At 37.5% G+C, this 20704-nt stretch overlaps 1 protein-coding gene across 2 annotated transcripts in view; it reads right to left on the bottom strand.

Moving 5' to 3' along the window:
- The window catches only part of L2HGDH (L-2-hydroxyglutarate dehydrogenase), a 53060-nt gene that overhangs the window by 31859 nt on the left and 497 nt on the right, over positions 1-20704 (bottom strand). For both annotated transcript variants that reach the window (XM_082452149.1, XM_082452150.1), the window contains exons 2-4: positions 13041-13156; positions 12207-12358; positions 7083-7214 (exon numbers count right to left, since the gene is read on the bottom strand). In XM_082452149.1, coding sequence (XP_082308275.1) covers positions 7083-7214; positions 12207-12358; positions 13041-13156 — 400 coding nt within the window. The remainder of the gene's footprint in view (positions 1-7082; positions 7215-12206; positions 12359-13040; positions 13157-20704) is intronic.

Raw genomic sequence — 20704 nt, 5'->3', positions numbered from 1 at the left:
CTTGTGCAAGTTTCCTGATGGGAGGGACTGGTGGTGGGTAGAGCTGGCTGTTGCTCTGGTGCGCAGAGCTCAGTAAAACTTTAATCTGCTTGTCTGCTGATGGGTGGGGCTGGTTTCCTTCCCTGTTGGTTGTTTGGCCTGAGGCGACCCAACACTGGAGCCTACCCGGGCTCTTTGGTGGGTCTAATGGTGGACTCTGGGAGGGCTCACGCCAAGGAGTACTTCCCAGAACTTCTGCTGTCAGTGTCCTTGTCCTCACGGTGAGCCACAGCCACCCCCAACCTCTGCAGGAGACCCTCCAACACTAGCAGGTAGGTCTGGTTCAGTCTCCTATGGGGTCACTGCTCCTTCCCCCAGGTCCCGATGCACACACTACTTTGTGTGTGCCCTTCAAGAGTGGAGTCTCTGTTTCCCCCAGTCCTGTTGAAGTCCTGCAATCAAATCCCGCTAGCCTTCAAAGTCTGATTCTCTAGGAATTCCTCCTCCCGTTGCCGGACCCCCAGGGAAGCCTGATGTGGGGCTCAGAACCTTCACTCTAGTGGGTGGACTTCTGTGGTATAAGTGTTCTCCAATTTGTGAGTCACCCACCCAGCAGTTACGGGATTTGAGTTTATTGTGATTGTGCCCCTCCTACCATCTCGCTGTGGCTTCTCCTTTGTCTTTGGATGTGGGGTATCTTTTTTGGTGAGTTCCAGTGTCTTCCTGTCGATGATTGTTCTGCAGTTAGTTGTGATTCCAGTGCTCTCACAAGAGGAAGTGAGGGCACATCCTTCTACTCTGCCATCTTGAACCAATCTCCTAATCTCTTTAATACTAGTATCTTTCCCCCTTAAGTATGGAATCAGTCTAAACAACCAGTTCTGCTATAGGCTGAACGTCTGTGTGCCTCCAAAATTCATATGTTGAAACCTAATGACCCATGTGACGGTATTTGGAGGTGGGGCCTTTTGGAAGTGATTAGGTCATGAGGATGGAGGCTTCATGAATGGGATTAGTGCCTTCATAAAAGAGACTCCAGAGAGTTCCCTTACCCCTCATGCCATGTGAGAGCACAGCTAGAAGATGGTCTATGAACCAGGAAGTGGGTCCTCACCAGAAATCAAATCTTCCAGAGCCTTGATCTCAGACTTCCAGCCTCTAGAACTGTGAGAAATAAATATCTGACATTTATAAGCTAACTGGTTCACGGTACTTTATTGCAGCAGCCCCAACTGACTAAGGCAAGCTCTTATATGAGTTATTCACAACCCTGGTTTGAAGACATCCTAGGATCTCTCTACAATGTTTTTAAATAGCCTATTTTACTCTGCAGAGGAATTGATATGGCTTAAAGAAAATAAACAGAATAAAATAATGAGTTACAAGCAAAGCAACAGGAAAAGGGGAAAATGTAAAGCAGGAGGAAAAGAACAAACATAACTAAGTTATCTTAACAGATTTCATGAAAAATCCCCAAGTATCTCAGACAAAACCAATTTGAATTCACTAGAATTACTGCTTAAATAAGCCCAAAATAACATCTACCACTTCTTGAGGATTAACATATGCTGGATGCCTTACATATATCACTGTATTTAATTCTCAGAACAACCTGCATTTTGCAAATGAGTAGTCTGAAGTTTAGAACAATTTTAACCCACTCAAGGTAAACAGCTGTTAAATAGGCAGATATGAGATTTAAATTTATGTCTGTCTGGCTTCTCAGCCACCACATTCTGCTGCTCACCTTATGTCAGATCCCACTTTATGGAAAAAAAAAAGACAGAATATAGTGAGATAAAATAAAGAATAATATGTCAAAATTCCCTGAAGTCTAGAAATTACCAACCTATGATATTCAAGAGTAGCAGAAAGAAATCAGGTATTCTAAAAATAACTATAAATAAGTGGTGTTGATGGTATCATGGTGAGCATAGCTGCCTTCCAAAAATAAATATAAATGGCTTTGACCTCCCACCTCAAGGCTCCCCTCTCTCCCATGTCCAGTTCCATCCTACGTACCAGAACTTGATTAACCTTCCTAAATTAGCACAGTTTGCATATCATTTTCTTGCCTAAATCCTTCAGTGGCTCCCTACTGTTTGATCAGGAGCTGGTAATCTTTTCTGTAAAGGGCCAGATAGTAAATATTTTTGCCCATGTGAGGCTTAGGATCTCTGTTTCAACTAATCGAGTTGGCTGTTTGGCACAAAAGCAGCCATAGACAACACATAAATGAATAAGTATGATTGTACTCCAATAAAAATTTATTTGTGGACACTGAAATTTGAGTTTCATATAATTTTCATGTGTCACAAAATATTATTCTTCTTTTAATTTTCTCAACCATTTAAAACAGCTTATAGGTCTTTAAAAACATGTGGTGGGGGGCTTCCTCTGGTGGCGCAGTGGTTGGGAGTCTGCCTGCCAGTGCAGGGGGCGCGGGTTCGGGCCCTGGTCTGGGAGGATCCCACATGCCGCGGAGCAACTGGGCCCGTGAGCCACAACTGCTGAGCCTGCGTGTCTGGAGCCTGTTCTCCGCAACAAGAGAGGCCGCGATAGTGAGAGGCCCGCGCACTGCGATGAAGAGTGGCCCCCACTTGCCGCGACTGGAGAGAGCCCTCGCACAGAAGCGAAGACCCAACGCAGCCAAAAATAAATAAATAAATAAATTAATTAAAAAAAAAAAAAAAGAGTCAATTTGTATTTAAAAAAAAAAAAAAAAAAAAAAAACATGTGGTGGGCTGGATTTGGCCCACAGGCCATAGTTCGCCAATCCTGGCTTAAGACCATGTAGCATTTGCCCAAAGCCTGAAAGAAATAGCCAAAATTAGATATTCAGTGAAGGTGTCTTCTTTTTTTAAAAAAAATCAGTCATTCATTCACCATCTCAGAGAGATAAGAAATACATGGGGAGAGGAAAAGGGAGAAGAAGACCTACTCCCAGAAGCCAAACACTTTGATTATTCTGACTGAGTCTGAGGGGAGGGAAAGGTGAGGTTTTCTGGAGTTGAAGATGCTATGACTTTCTCTGCAGGAAGAACTCATTTAACACTGTTTGGATTCCTAGTCTCCTGGGAACGTTATACTAATTAAGAAAATCAAATATTTTGATCTAACTTTAACTGCACAACTACAGATAACTTAAGGGAAAAAAATCTATTTCTATCTTGTCTTTTTGTGAAAGGATTTGAAGCACCCTGTAAAAACAAACAAACAAGAAACACATACAAAACAATATATGCTAGCATTAAATATTGAGCCAGACAAGTATATGGGTTGGAAAGGAAGAAATAAGTTATTATTTGCAGACGACATGATTGTACATAGAAAATACAAAAGAACTGGGACTTCCCTGGTGGTCCAGTGGTTAAGACTCCACACTTCTACTGTAGGGGGCGTGGGTTTGATCCCTGGTTGGGGAACTAAGATCCCACATGCCATGTGGTGCAGCCAAAAAAAAAAAAAAAAAAAAAAAAAATAATTTACAGACAAACTATTAGAATCAATAAGTGAATTCAACAACCAAGATGAATACATGGTCAAAAACCAATTTGAGGGGAGGGTGGGAGGGAGGGAGATGCAAGAGGGAAGAGAAATGGGAACATATTGTATATGTATAACTGATTCACTTTGTTATAAAGCAGAAACTAACACACCATTGTAAGGCAATTATACTTCAATAAAGATGTTTAAAAAGAAAAAAAAAAAAGAATAAAAAAAGCAAAATGCAATACACAATCTAATCACAGGGCAAACCTATCATTCCTTATTTTCCATGTTTCTTTTGGAATATGTCCATTTACACCATGTATGTATGTGTGTGTGTGTATATCTATATTGATTTATACATTTAGGTCTTTTAAACATTTTTATTTTACTTAATTCCATATGACTTTGCCTGTTGCTACACTGTATTTATAGTACTCATGATTAATTCTTGCTCAATGTTAAAGTGAATGGATATAATACAATTAAAAATATTTTTCCATCAAAAAAAAAAAAAAAACCAATTTGATTTCCATATATCTGTAATGTATAAGTAGAAAATAAACTTTAAATAACAATACTATTTACGAGAGTATAAAAAATCAAATACCTAGAAATAATCTAAGAGACATGTAAGACCTCTACACTGAAAACTGTAATATATTTTTTTCAATAAATTAAAGATTCAGATAAATGGAGTGATCCATGTTCATGGATTGGAAGATTCAATATTGTAAAGATGTCAACTGTCTGCAAGTGGACCTACATAGTCAGTGCAATCTCAATCGAAATCACAACAGGTTATCTTGTGGACTTCAGCAAATTAATTCTAAAATGTATATGGAAATGCAAAGATCCAAAAATAGGCAATACAATGCTGAAGAAGAACAAAATTGAAGGACTTACTCAACCAGATGTCTAGACCTATTGAAAAGCTATAGTAACTAAGACATTATGGTAGTGGTACAAGAAGAGACAACACAAAAGAGACTCCAGACATAGAGCCCACCTATATATAGTCACCTGATATCACAAAGGTAACACTGCAGTGCAGTGGGGAAATAATGGTTTTTTTGATAAATGGTGCTGGGCTAACTGGGTATCTACATATGAGGGGAAAGAAGTGTACCTTGACCCCTATCTTATACCATAAACAAAAATCAATTCCAAATGGATGGTAGATCTAAATGCGAAAGATAAAACAACATAGCTTTTAGAAAAAACGCGGAGAATATCTTCCTGATGCTGAAATAGGCAAAGATTTCTGAGTACAAAACAGCACTAAGCATAAAAGACAAATATATGCATAAATTGATTGAATGATTACATTAAGACTAAGAATCTCTGTTCATCTGAAGACACTATTAAGAGTGAAAACACAAGCCGCAGAGTCATAAAAGATATCTATTGTATATATATATATATACACACACACACATATATACAACGAAAGACACATATTCAGACTATATAATGAACTTATAAAATTAATAAGAATTAATAATCGTTAAGAAGGACAGTCAACCCAATAGAAAAATGGACAAAGGACTTAGTTGCTTCACAAAAGAAAATATCCAAATGCCCAGTAAACATATGAAAAGGTGTACAATTTTATGAGTCAACAGGGAAACTATAATATTATACTACTACATAGCCACCAGAATGGCTAAAATGAAAACAACAAACAATATCAAGTGTTGGTGAGGATAAGGAGCAACTGTAACTCTCATACACTGCTGATAAGAGTATTATTTGGGACAAATGCTATGGAAAACTCTTCGGCAGTACCTGCCACAGCTAGACGTATATATAAATTATGACCATAATTTCCCTCCGAGGTACATCCCCAATGAAAGTGTGTACACGTGTTCACCAAAATAGATGTGCTAGAATGTTCTTAGTAGCACTATTTGCAAGAGCTCCAAATTGGAAACTACCCAAAACGCCCAACCACAGTATAAAGAACCATGCTATATTCATACAAAGGATTATTATACAGCAATGACAACAAATTATAACTACATGCAATAATATGGATGAATTTTATAAACAATACTGAATAAAAGAATTCCAGACACAAACGAGCACATACTATATGATTCTACTTACATAAAATTCAAAAATCTATGATGTAAAAGAACAGTGGTCATCCTTAAGGGAAAGGTAGTGTCTAGGAGGGGGCATGAGGGGAATACTGAGAAGCTGGTAATGTTCTGTTTGTTGATCTGGATGCTGATCACACTTAACGAAAATTCATCAAGCTGTATACATTTATGATTTTGGATGTATGCTGTGATTCAATAAATAGTTCCAAAAAATCAGAGCATATAGAAAACAAAGGTGGAAAGATAAGATGAAACAAAGAGCAAAGTTAGTACATGAAAATAAAAATGTATGCTTAATGCTCTAGACATTTGGCAAGAGTAGGGCACAAATATGTTTCTGCTTAGAGCCAAGGCAAACAGGACAATACAATCAGTTAAAGAATTCACAGTGCCCATAGATAAAAACAAGCCAATTGTGCTCAGGAAAAACAAAATTATTCTTAGAACTGGAGTCTGAAATTTCTCCTGAGTGTTCTCAGAGAGATGTTGTTTGACAGTGAACCTATGTCCTCAACCACCTCCTTATAGTAGAGGCCTCAGTGAGTGACACAATGACTTTCTCCACAGGCTGATGCCATAAAACCAAAACACAACGCAAGGAGAGTAATCTGGGGTCAAGAAGTAGGATGGGGAGAGAAAAACACTACAGTGTAGGTGTACTACAATCTGATGGTCTGGAGAGATGTACAAGAATGAATGGTCTACATATCATCCAGGCTCTCTCCCTTAAATAGTGTTTCTCTAAAGCAAGCTTTTGATAAGCACTGCCTGACAGTGAGTTCAAGGTCACACTCGCTAAGACAGGTACCCACAGTCCAGCTATTGGAATATGTCATTAAAACACTGGGGAATGGGGAACAGGAGATATAGCGATTCATTGGAACAGTCAGTGGAATGAGAGTTGGATGGATAGCCTCTAAAAGGCTATCAAGGGAAGTTGATATGCAGAGTAACTATTATATTATTATTCGTGTTTCTATCACAAATACAAGAAAGAAGATCTGGTTTTCCCCACAGCATGTTTTAAGCCAGAAACTCTATAACCCACCCTCCTGAAACAGATCCAATATTGTAGCCACCTTCCGCAAAAATTTTTAGTGGCTACCTATGCCTACTGGATAAACTTCAAAGTTATCAGCATGGATATCAAGCCCTTTATGTGGGCTAATTCTGCCTTCCCAGTCTCATCTATTATCTCTTGCTACACACCCTATGATCCAACCACATCTCACCACTCAGTGGTTTCCAAACATGCCATAGAGTCTCAGACCTCCTCTTGCTTTTGCCTATGTTCTTCAGGACCTGGTAGTTTCTTGTAGGAAAAGAAGAAATCAGGTGTCCAGAGTTTGTGGCAAGGCCCTCTTGTGTCTGGCACCTTAATGCTTCTGTAACAGGATTACTTAACTGTCTCTATGATTCCTGCTTCCTATAAACTCACCCTCAGCCTCCATGTCACAGGACTGAGCCCTAACCCTGTGAGCCTGTGTGTGCGGTTAGTGAGTCACTTACCCTACAATATGGCTCCTTCTTTTTTATGTCCTCTTGCTGGATCAGCCTCAGGTCCTGGACACCATTCTGCAGGCCTCTCTCATACAGGGCCTGAAGTCTGGGAATTTCTTCTTGTTCAACAGCTACTATAAGCTTAAAAAGATAAAGAACATGAATAGAGTTAAATATATCATCAGCTATGATAGATAAAATCAACAGAAAATCATATATTAGTGTATGATTCAAATTGGGTTGATTTTTTAAAACTGTTTTTGCTTCATGTATCTACTTCTCCCTTTCTTCACGACTTCACTTTCTTCCTCCACCAAAAAAATTTGTCTTAAGACTGCATTAAAACAAAGGTGAGATGTAGCCTCAATTGTCACATCTGCTATCACAGTTGCTACATGCACCTTGGCCAGAAGTATCACCATCACTCCCTCAATCCCAGAGGGGAAAGAAGCACAGGTTGCTTAGTCTTTACATTAAAAACCAAACAAAAAACAAAAGCGAAACAAAACTAAACAAAAACCAGTACCTCAGAAAGACAGGCAATATTCAGTATAATGGAATATCACTAACAGAAAACTATTTTATTTTTTGGAATAAAGTACATTTCAAAGTATTTACTAATGCATTCTGTTGCAGAGGAGAAAAACAGAAAATCCATCAAGACTCTTTTTCTATTTATTTCTGGGCAAAGTATCTGTTTGAGGTAGTTTCTTACTTAACAGCTACCAGCAAAGGAAAGCACAGATGATGTTCATAAGTACATTAGAATTCAAAAATCACTATTTCATAGCAAGGAGTCAACCGAGCTCCATAAAGTAATACTTCTAATCAAGGTGTAAAGGTTATTTAAATCAACAAATAACTAACCTTAAAAATATATGTGGAATCATAGGGTACTATCAAGAAAGTGAAAAGATAACCCACTGAATGGGAGAAAATACTTGCAAATCACTATCGCTGATAAGGCTCTAACATGCAGAATATATAAAGAACTCTTTAGAAACTCTGTACAGGCTTCCAAATATAAAATAAATAAGTCATAGGGATGTAATGTACAGCATGGTGACTATAGTTAATAATTGTGTATTGCATATTTGAAAGTTGCTAAGAAAGTAGATCTTAAAAGTCCTCATCACAAGAAAAAAAATTCTTTTTCTTACTGTGAATGGTGACAGATGTTAACTAGACTTATTGTGGTGATCATTTCACAATACATACAAATATCAAGTCATTGTGTTGTACACCTGAAACTAATATAATATTATATGTTAATCATACCTCAATTTAAAGAAATAAAAGGACTTCAAACTTGAAAAAAAAAAAAAAAAAAGGAAGTTGGGGAGGGGCAGACACTCAGAGGCTCAAATCAGTGACTGAACCAGGAAAACTCTGAAATCAGGTCATTAAGTCACATTGACACCGTTGTGGCCTGGAAGCAGCAATCTGTAAATTAATACCTGGAGCTGAGCTGAGATGGGTTAGAAGCAATGATGTGATTTGATGTGAAGAGGGAATATGAAGTAGTGTTCAGGGCTCCAGAAAGTAGGTGTTACAGAGCTCAAAATCATCCTATGGGTAGGCATGGGGCATGGTATGTTTCTCAAAGGTGGATGTTGTGGATGTTGTCTGGTTCCTTCGGCTTAAAGGATTAAAAAAAACCTCATAACTCAACCATAAAAACTGTAAATACAGTTTTATATCTTGCTTTTTTTACTTAACACTATATCAGGACCATTTTCCCACATTGTTAAAAAAAAAATCTTCATAGCATCTTTAATGGCGACAATGAACTTTTACTCTTAAAAATTACATGAAGAAGAGTTATAAGGAAATATTATGAACAGCTGTATGCAACAAATTAGATAATCTATATGAAATGGGAAAATTCTTAGAAAGACACAAACTTTTGAAACTGACTCAAGAAGAAAAAGAGTATCTGAATAGACCCATAACAAGAAACAGAATTAGTAACTGTAAAGGCTCAGGCCTCATGGATGCTACCAAATGTTTACAGAAGAATTAATACCAATTCTTCATAAACTCTTCCAAAAAACAGAAGAGAAGGGAACACTTCCTAATTCTATAAGGCCAGTTAACACTCAAACGAGACATAGATATCAAAAGAAAACAAAACTGCATATCAATATCCCTTATGACTATTGATATAAAAATTCTGAACAAAATACTAGTATATTGAATGCAGTGACATATAAAAAGGATTATATACCATGACCAAGTGGGATTTATTGCATGAATGCAAGATCTATTTAACAGCCAAAAGTCAATTAATGTAATAAATTCATATTAATAGAATACAGGACAAAAACCACATGACTGCCTCAAGAGACATAGAAAAGGCATTTGAGAAAATCCAACACCTTTTCATGATTAAAATCAACAAACTGCAGGTAAAAAGGAACTTCCTCAGTCTGATAAAGGGCATCTACAAAAAACCCACAGTTATCATTATACTTAATAGTGAAAGACTCAATGCTTTCTCCCTAAAATCAAGAACAACACAAAGATATCCACTTTCACTACTTCTATTCAACATTGTATTAGAGATTCTACCCAGGTAAGTTAGGCAAGAAAAAAAGTAAAACTATTTTATTTGCAGATGACATGATCCTGCATATAGAAAATCCTAAGGAATCCACACACGCACACATACGAAAAACTATTAGACTAAAAAATGAGTTCACCAAAGTTGAAGGATAAAGATCAATATACAAAAATCAATCATATTCTATACATTAGCAATGAATAAACCAAACTGAAGTTAAGAAAACAATTCCCCTCACAAAAGCATCAGAAAGAATAAAATATCAAGGAATCAAACTACAAAAGAAGTGCAAGACCTGTAAAATGAAAAATTTTTTTAAATTGTTGAAAGAAATTAAAGAAGATCTAAATAAGTGGGAAGACATCCCAAGTTCATGGTTTGCAAAATTTAATACTGTTAAGATGGCAATACTCCCCAAACTGATCTATAGATTCAATATAATCTCTAACAAAAATCCCAGCTGCCTTTTTTGGAGAAACTGACAAACTGACCCTAAAATTCATATGGAAATGCAAGGGACCAGAATAGCCAAAACACTCTTGAAAAAGAACAAAGTTGGAGGACTCACACTTACTGATTTCAAAAACTAAAGAGCTACAGTAAACAAGATAGTGTGGTACTGGCATAACGATAGACACACATCAATGGAATGGAATTGAGAATCCTAAACAAACCTTCTTACATTTATGCTCAACTGATTTTCGATACAGGTGCCAAAACAATGTAGAAAGAATAGTTTTTTCAACAAATGGTGCTGGGACAACTGGATATCCACATGCAAAAGAATGAAGTTGGAACTCTTCCTCACACCATATACCAAAATTAATTAAAAAGTGAACCTACACTGGAGGAATACGTGTAGGGGTAGAAGCTCTGCTTCTGGTGGTGGGGTCTGGGGAAGGGGCAGTAGGCCATCTGCAAAGGTGGTAAGAAGCACCTGAAGCAGCCCAAGAAGCAGGCCAAGGAGTTGGATGAGGATGATAAGGCATTCAAGCAGAAACAAAAAGAGAAGCAAAAGAAACTTGAGGAGCTAAAAGCAAAGGCTGCAGGGAAGGCCCTCCTGGCGACAGTTGGAATTAAGAAATCTGCCAAAAAGTAAGCTGTTCCTTGTGCCAAAGGCAATGGTGATCCTTAATTCCATTCCTGTTTAAATAACTGGATTCCCTGCCATAACATCTGTTGCCACCTATAGTTAGAACGAAGTGCTGTCTTGAAGCCTGCTGTACATTTAAGAACAAACTTTTGTTAAAGTTTAAAAAAATGAAATCATACAGTGGTTCATCTTCTCTTTAGTTCTTCTCATTCAGCCATTTCTACCTTAGCTGTGAGGTCAGAGTAAACCCGGCCCAGAATCCTGCCAAAGTCTGTTCTTCAGTCTTTGTTCTAGCTCCAATTCTATAACATTCAGAATTAAACCAACTCATTTGGGGGAAAAAAACCATCACAGATCTAAACATCAGAGCTAAGGCTTTGACATTAGAAGAAAATGTAGGGGCAAATTTTCATGATCTAAGGTTAGGCAATGATTTCTTAGATATGACACTAAAAGTATAAGCAACAAAAGAAAAAAAAAAGATAAACTAGACTTCATCAAAATTGAAAGTTTCTGTGCTTCAAAGGATACCATCAAGAAGTAAAAAAGAAAATCTACAGAATGGGAGAAAATATCTAGTAATATTTAAAATACCATCATTACTATCACTATTATTTTATTTAAAAATATATATATTTTTTAATATTTTAATAGTATTTTAGTAAATATCATATAGCTGATCAGGGATATTTATATATCCAGAATATATAAATAACACATACAACTCAACAATAAAAAGACAAATAACTCAATTTTAAAATGAGCAAAAGATTTGAATAGATATTTCTCCAAAGAAGATAAATGAATGGCCAATAAGTATATGAAAAGATGCTTAACATCATTAATTACTATGTTTAATTACATAAAAACCACAATGATATAGCACTTCACATCCTCTAGGATAACTAAAATGAAACAGACAATAACAGGTGTTCATGAGGATGTGAGGATATTGGAATCCTCGTTAACTGCTGATGGGGATGTAAAATAGTACAGCACTTTGGAAAACAGTTTCGCACTTCCTCAAAATGTTAAACATGTAGTTACCATATGACCTAGCAACTCCACTCCTAGATATATACCTGACAGAAATGAAAACATACGTTCATACAAAAACTTGTATATAAATGTCCATAGCAGCATTACTCATAGTAGCCAAAAACTGGAAACAACCCAAATGTCCATCAACTGATAAATGGATAAACAAAATGTGGTATACCAATACAATGGAGTATAAAGAGGAATGAAGTACTGATTCATGCCACAAGATGAATGAACCTTGAAAACACTATGCTAAGTGAAAGAAGCCAATCACAAAAGACAACATATTGTATGATCCCATTTATATGAAACATCTAGATTTTGCAAATTACATGGATACAGAGAAAGAAAAGCCAGGCATTTTTTAAGTAAACATTAAAGATTACTGAGAAAATGCTATTTATAAATAAGTCAAGGCCCTAGTAAAATGCCATACCTTGCCACATTGCTTGTAGGAAATTCCCTTCTGGTTACAGTACTCATAGATGAGGGCTGCGCCTTGTACACATAACTTAGCTTTCAGAGATTCAGGTTTATAATAAATTCCACTATGTATGACACCACTGTTATGTCCAGTCTGATGAATAGCTATGGAACAAGAGAAACAGGTTAAGAGAAAGTACATGACTCATTCAAAACTTAAGAAGTGGGGGAATACACTTACAGTTGAAGCTATTAGAGACCACTATTTAAAATTCTGCCTGAGTTTGTTCTTATAGTCAGAGCACTTCTAGCCTCCCGTAGCAGCCAACCATGGCGTCTGTGTCACATGCCTCCAGCCCATCTCTGACTTCAGCTACAACTTTGGTGCACAAACCACCCCTCCTCACCACCAGCAAACCACTTCAAGGGTCCACTACAGCTCTCTGCCTTCTGCTCCAGGGCCTTTTCTACTATTTGGGGGCAGAGGGGCTCAACACCCTATGGACAACGCTCAACCAAAGGGACAGAAGCTGATGGACAAATGAGCACAATCCTGGGAAACATTAGGTAGCTCCTCGGAGGGCTCCGTGGAATTAAGCTCACAGCTGCAACCTGGATAACGCACCCTCACGAGGTTTTTCCTCCTTTCCTGTTTACTCTCCCCACCTCCTCACGCCTGCCTCCTCGGATAACCTTGAAAAAAACCACCGACACCCAAATCCTAGTCCTAGTCTCTGCTTTCTAAAGAACCCAAACTGGGACACTAACATTGACATTCAGCATGAAAGATGTAGAACTGACAAAATGAGCAGGTGCTCAGGTTAAGCAACACTGAGAACATACATACCTAAATCTTTCTCCTTTTCCAGAACACCAATGGAAAGAGCTGGATGTCGCAGGATGACTGCTCTGGCAGAGGCAAGCCCCACAATTCCGCCACCAATAATGACTACATCAAATGAGCTTTAAGAGAAAGCCACCTTTAAAGTAATGCATGTTTACAATAGACTTTATCAAACTTCACATTTTCATCATCAACTGACAATTAAAGTATTAATTAGTAACCATTAAAATCAAATGTTTATTGGGCTTTGTGATATTTGGCTTTATACTAACAAAGAAACCTTTAAAAGTCACATGCATGTATAATCAGCTGCAGCCAGCAGGCAGAGTGGCTGGTTGCCCAAGCTGCTCTAAGTCTCTATAATACTCTGCCCAACCTGGCTACATCAGTGGTTACTCTGTTAACTATCACAATCTCTCCTCTACCATCTATTCTTTAAAAATTCAAGTGCAATATTCTTGAGGATAAGTTAACATTAAGTCTTTAACACCTAGTGTACAAAAATTTATAAATGTTTTTTTCTGCTGAGAAGGAAACAGTCAGTGAGAACATCAAACTTAAGGAAATAAGTGGTCCAGAAACGGGCTCAGAACCAGTTTTAGCCATAACTCTGATTACACAATCATTTAAAAAATTAGAAAGGGTATGTATAGTCTATCTAAATCCAAAATGAGAAGCTTAAAAGATTACCATAAGCACTGATCTCATGGTGAACAAATCTAGGTTTTACAGGAACGTGGCCTATCTTGCTTCTTCCCCCCATTTATTTTTTTTCACCCCCTCCTGCATTATATTATTTCGATCTAAATCTTAAACATCATCTGTAAATATTTCAATATGTTATTTCTAAAAGGGCTCTTTAAAAACACACACACAATGTCATTATTCTAACCAAAAAATTCAGTTTTTAAATATCATCAAATATTCACAATAAAACTTTTAGAAGAAAACATAAGAGAAAATCTTTGGTATCTAGGGCTACTTGAAGAGTTCACACCAAAACCATGACCCATAAAAGAAAAAAAAATGATAAACTGGACTTCATCAAAATTAAAAACTTTCGCTCTGCAAAAGACTCTGTTAAGAGGATAAGAAGACAATGAACAAATTGGGAGAAAACACTTGCAAACCATATATCTGACAAAGGACTCATTTCTCAAATATATATTAAGAACTCTAAAAATAAACAAGTCAAGACTTCCCTGGTGGCGCAGTGGTTAAGAACCCACCTGCTAATGCAGGGGACATGGGTCCGAGCCCTGGTCTGGGAAGATCCCACATGCTGCAGAGCAACTAAAGCTGTGTACCATAACTACTGAGCCTGCGCTCTAGAGCCCACGAGTCACAACTACTGAGCCCGCGTGCCACAACTACTGAAGCCCACATGCCTAGAGCCCGTGCTCTGCAACAAGAGAAGCCACCGCAATGAGAAGCCTGTGCACCACAACAAGAGTAGCCCCTGCTCTCTGCAACTAGAGAAAGCCCGCACACAGCAACGAAGACCCAACGCAGCCATAAATAAATAAATAAATAAATTTATTAAAACAAACAAGTCATTTAGAGAATAGGCAAAAGATATGAACAAACATTTCATCAAAGAGGACAGATATATAGATGGCAAATAAGTACATGAAAATATATTCAATACCTTTAGTCATTAGGAAAATGCAAACTAAAACTACAATGAGGCATCACTACACCCCTATCAGAATGGCTTTTTTAAAAAAAAAAATGATAACACCAAACGCTGGTGAGGATGAGAGGAACTGGATCAACTCACACGTTACTGGTAGGAATGTAAAATAGTACAGCCACTCTGGAAAAACAGTATGGCAGTTTCTTAAAAAACTAAACATGTGCTTACTACATGTCTTAGCAACTGCACTCTTTGGCATTTATCCCAGAGAAATGAAAACTTACATTCCTACAAAAATCTGTACATAAGTGTTCATAGCAGCTTTATTCATAATAGCCAAAAACTGAAACAGCCCAGATACCATTCAACTGGGGAGTGGTTAAACAAACTGCAATACATCCATATCATAGACTGCTACTCAACAATTAAATGGAACCCACTATCAACACAGGCAACACCTTAGATGGATCACAAGGACATTATGCTGCATGAAAAAAGCCAATCTCAAAGGGTTACATACTGTGTGATTCCACTTATACAACCTTTTCAAACTGACAAAATTATACAGCTGAAAAATAGATTCGTGGTTGCCAGAGGTTAGAAAGGGTGGAGAAATGGGATGTGAATATAAAGGGGTAGGTAACACAATCTCCGTATTGATGGAACATTTCTGTTTCTTAATTGTGGTGGCAGTTACACAAATTAACACATGTGGTTAAATTTCATAGTAACACACACACAAATGACTGCATGTAACAGCAAAGGAAATCATAAACAAAATGAAAAGACAATCCACAGAATGGAAGAAAATATTTGTAAATGATGCAATCAACAAGGGATTAGTCTCCAAAATTTAGAAAGAGCTCACGCGACTCAATATCAAAAAAACAAACAACTCAATCAAAAACTGGGCAGAAGATCTAAATAGACATTTCTCCAAAGGAGACATACAGATGGCCAACAGGCACAAGAAAAGATGCTCAACATCGCTAATTATTAGAGAAATGCAAATCAAAACTACAATGAGATATCACCTCATACCAGTCAGAATGGGCATCATCAAAAAATCTACAAACAATAACTGCTGGAGAGGGTGTGGAGAAAAGGGAACCTTCTTGCACTGTTGGTGGGAATATAATTTGGTACAGCCACTATGGAGAACAGTATGGAGGTTCCTTGAAAAACTAAAATAGAACTACCATATGACCCTGCAATCCCACTCCTGGGCATGTATCTGGAGAAAAACATGGTTCAAAAGAATACATGCACCCCAATGTTCTCTGCAGCGCTGTTTACAATAGTGAGACATGGAAGCAACCCAAATGTCCATCAACAGATGAATGGATAGATGTGGTACATATATACAATGAAATACTATTCAGCCATTAAGAAGAATGAAATAATGTCATCTGCAGCAACATGGATGGACCTGGAGATTATCATACTAAGTGAAGTAAGTCAGACAGAGAAAGATAAATATCATATGATATTGCTTATATGCAGAATCTAAAAAAAATGATACAAATGAACTTATTTACAAAACAGAAACAGACTCACAGACTTAGAGAACAAACTTATGGTTACCAGGGGGCAGGGTCGGGGGAGGGAGGGAGTTTGGGATTGACATGTACACACTGCTACATTTAAAACAGATAACCAACAAGGACCTTTTGTATAGCACTGGGAACATTGCTTAATATTCTGTAATAAGCTAAATGGGAAAATAATTTGAAAAAGAATAGATACATGTATATGTATAACTGAATCACTTTGCTGTACACCTGAAACTAACACAACATTGTTAATCAACTATGCTCCAATATAAAATATAAATTTAAAAAAAACATGAATTCACTTGACATCAGATTTCTAAACGGTGACACTGAAATCAAGAAGTCAATGGAGCATTATTTTCAAGGAGAAAAAAAGGACTTCTAACCTAGAGTTAAACTATCTCTTTTATTTATTTATTTTATTATTATTTAGTTGTTTTTATTTTTGGCTGTCTTAGGTGTTCGGCGCTACGCACGGGCCTTCTCTAGTTGCAGCGAGCAGGGGCTGCTCTTTGTTGTGGTGTGCGGGCTTCTCATTGTTGTGGCTTCTCTTGCTGTGCAGCACGGGCTCTAGGCGCCTGGGCTTCAGTAGTTGTGGCACATGGGCTTAGTTTCTCCACGGCATGTGGGATCTTCCATGCCAGGGCTCAAACCCGTGTCCCCTGCATTGGCAGGTGGATTCTTAACCACTGTACCACCAGGGAAGCCCAAACTATCCATTTAAATATGAGAATTCTACAGTGGAGAAAAGACAGCCTCTTCAATAAGTGGTGCTGGGAAAACTGGACAGGTACATGTAAAAGTATGAAATTAGAACACTCCCTAACACCATACTCAAAAATAAACTCAAAATGGATTAAAGACCTAAATGTAAGGCCAGACACTATCAAACTCTCAGAGGAAAACATAGGCAGAACACTCTATGACATAAATCACAGCAAGATCCTTTTTGACCCAACTCCTAGAGAAATGGAAATAAAAACACAAATAAACAAATGGGACCTAATGAAACTTAAAAGCTTTTGCACAGCAAAGGAAACCATAAACAAGACCAAAAGACAACCCTCAGAATGGGAGAAAATATTTGCAAATGAAGCAACTGACAAAGGATTAATCTCCAAGATTTACAAGCAGCTCATGCAGCTCAGTAACAAAAAAACAAACAACCCAATCCAAAAATGGGCAGAAGACCTAAATAGACATTTCTCCAAAGAAGATACACAGATTGCCAACAGACACATGAAAGAATGCTCAACATCATTAATCATTAGAGAAATGCAAATCAAAACTACAATGAGATATCATCTCACACCGGTCAGAATGGCCATCATCAAAAAATCTAGAAACAATAAATGCTGGAGAGGGTGTGGAGAAAAGGGAACACTCCTGCACTGTTGGTGGGAATGTAAATTGATACAGCCACTATGGAGAACAGTATGGAGGTTCCTTAAAAAACTAAAAATAGAACTACCATACGACCCAGCAATCCCACTACTGGGCATACACCCTGAGAAAACCATAATGCAAAAAGAGTCATGTACCAAAATGTTCATAGCAGCTCTATTTACAATAGCCAGGACATGGAAGCAACCTAAGTGTCCATCATCGGATGAATGGATAAAGAAGATGTGGCACATATATACAATGGAATATTACTCAACCATAAAAAGAAGTGAAATGGAGGTATTTGTAATGAGGTGGATGGAGTTAGAGTCTGTCATACAGAGTGAAGTAAGTCAGAAAGAGAAAAACAAATACAGTATGCTAACATATATATATGGAATCTAAGGAAAAAAAAAAAAAAAAGAAGGTCATGAAGAACCTAGTGGCAAGATGGGAATAAAGACACAGACCTACTAGAGAATGGACTTGAGGATATGGGGAGGGGGAGGGGTAAGATGTGACAGGGTGAGAGAGTGGCATGGACATATATACATACCAAACGTAAGATAGATAGCTAGTGGGAAGCAGACGCATAGCACAGGGAGATCAGCTAGGTGCTTTGTGACCACCTAGAGGGGTGGGAGGGAGGGAGACGCAAGAGGGAAGAGATATGGGAACACATGTATATGTATAACGGATTCACTTTGTTATAAAGCATAAACTAACACACCATTGTAAAGCAATTATACTCCAATAAAGATGTTAAAAAATAAATAAATAAATAAATAAATATGAGGATTCAATAAAGATATTCTTGGGTAAACAAGGCTACAGGAACTTTAACATGCAAGAGACACTCCTAAAAATACTCCTGGACCAAAAATTAATGAGTTAAGTTATCAACTCAAGAAGTTAAATATAATAAAGAAAAACAAACATATAAACATGTATATATAATATATAAAACAAACATACATATAACAAAATATAATAAAGAAGAAAAATCTTTTATTTGAAAAGATTTATAATGTAGACAAACCTCTGGCAAGAGTAATGGGGGAAAAAGTGAGATGACACAAATAAATAAAAAAGAATAATAAAGAAAAAATACGTAAAGACACAACAAGGATCTTAAACATAATCAGAGTATCATGGAGATCTATATGCTAATAAATTTGATAACATAGATGAAACGGGGTGGGGGACTCCTCAGGCAAAATTACTGAGGCACAAAGAAATAGAAATTTTGAATCAATCACTATAAATTAAAATAGTCATCAAAAGCTTTCTACCTAAACACACACACATAAATTTTACCAAACTTTCAAGGAACGGATAATCTCTATCATCAAAGATATTCCAGAAAAATTTAAAAGGCTGAAAACTCTCTAACTCATTTTATGAAGCACATATGAACCAGGTTCCAAAACCTGATAAGAAGTACAAAGAAGCATCTTCTATACCAGTAAGATCCAGCTTAAAGAATAATATAAAATAAGATACTGTTTACAGTAGCAACAAAGCAATAAGGGAATCTAAGAATTAACCTAAGAAAAAAGAACTTCACAGAGAAAAATTTTAAACTCTATTAAATAACAAATGAGGGACTTTCCTGGTGGCGCAGTGGTTAATAATCCACCTGCCAATGCAGGGGACACGGGTTCCAGCCCTGGTCCAGGAAGATCCCACATGCCGCGGAGCAACTAAGCCCGTGTGCCACAACTACTGAAGCCCGCGCGCCTAGAGCCCGTGCTCCGCAACAAGAGAAGCCACCACAATGAGAAGCCCGCGCACCGCAACAAAGAGTAGCCCCTGCTCTCTGCAACCAGAGAAAGCCCCTGCGCAGCAACGAAGACCCAATGCAGCCAAAAAATCAACAAATAAATAAACTTTAAATAACAAATGAGTATGCATAAATGAAGAGATATGTCAAGTTAATGGATGGGAAAACTCAAAATTATAAAGAAGTAAATCTCCCCCAAATCTATATACCTAATATAATTTCAATAATATTTTCAAAATAATATTTTAAGATACTAAATGTTATATAGAATAAAGGTCTAAAAGTAGTAAAGCAATTTTTTAAAAAAAGTGCAAAACTTCTAAAACTGATGAAAATCTGAATAAGGCCGGTGGATTGTGCTAACGTCAATTTCCTGGTTTTGATACTGTTATTACAGTTATGTAAGGTGTTGCTGGGGTAAATGCGGTGAAGAAGGGTACATGAGAGCTCTCTGTTCTTTTGCAACTTCCTACGGATCTATAATCATTTCAAAATAAAAAGTATAAAAAGAAAAAATAAAAATAAAAAGTATAAACAAAACCTTCACTAACCTTACCTTTCTTCCCTTAAAAAAAGGTTCCCAAAAGAGCTGTCTACAAACCCCCACGAGGAATCACAAATCCTATCCCACTCTAATCCCCCTCCAATCCACTAATACACAGCAGCCAGAATCAACTTCTGAAACATCAACATTTAACCACTTCTTTAAAACCCTTTAAAAGCCTCCCAGTGCTCTTAGAATAAAATTTCACGCGTAGTTAAAACAAAAACTGTGCTGTGATGTAGCCCCTCTCCGGTGTCATTCCACACCCTCTCTGTTCCTCTAAGCTCTAGTCACACTCATCTTGCCCACATTCTAGTTCCCGAAACAGCCAAGACCTTTCCAGCTTTGACACCTTCGCATAAACCATTCCCTCTACAAAGAGCAGAGAAAAACAGTAGTTGCGAATGTGGTCTCCAAACTTCAAATCACAGGACGCGGAATTCTGCAGGGTTTGATTAGAATCTAACTGAGCTGCTTCTCACAGGGGCAACTCTATGCAGCATGCGTGTGCCAGGAACTGATTGATATAAGACCGGTTTTAGATCTTCCAAGTAACAGCAGGAAGGCCAGCGAATAAACAGCATATTTGATTGCTTACAGTGTGTTAGGTCCTTTAATCCTCAAAACGACCACTTAACGCGAGAGACTAGGATCCTATTCACAACTGAGCCTTTAAGGAGCTTAAGTAACCCGCCCAGAGTTGAATAGGAAGTGGCGGGGTTGTATTCAAAGCCAGAACTGTTCCTGACCTCTACTCAACATTGCCTT

Source organism: Balaenoptera physalus (assembly GCF_965194825.1).
Source record: "Balaenoptera physalus genome assembly, chromosome: 2".
Lineage (NCBI taxonomy): Eukaryota > Metazoa > Chordata > Mammalia > Artiodactyla > Balaenopteridae > Balaenoptera > Balaenoptera physalus.
Note: the sequence above shows the minus strand (reverse complement) of the source record. Positions and strands in the feature narration are given on the sequence as shown.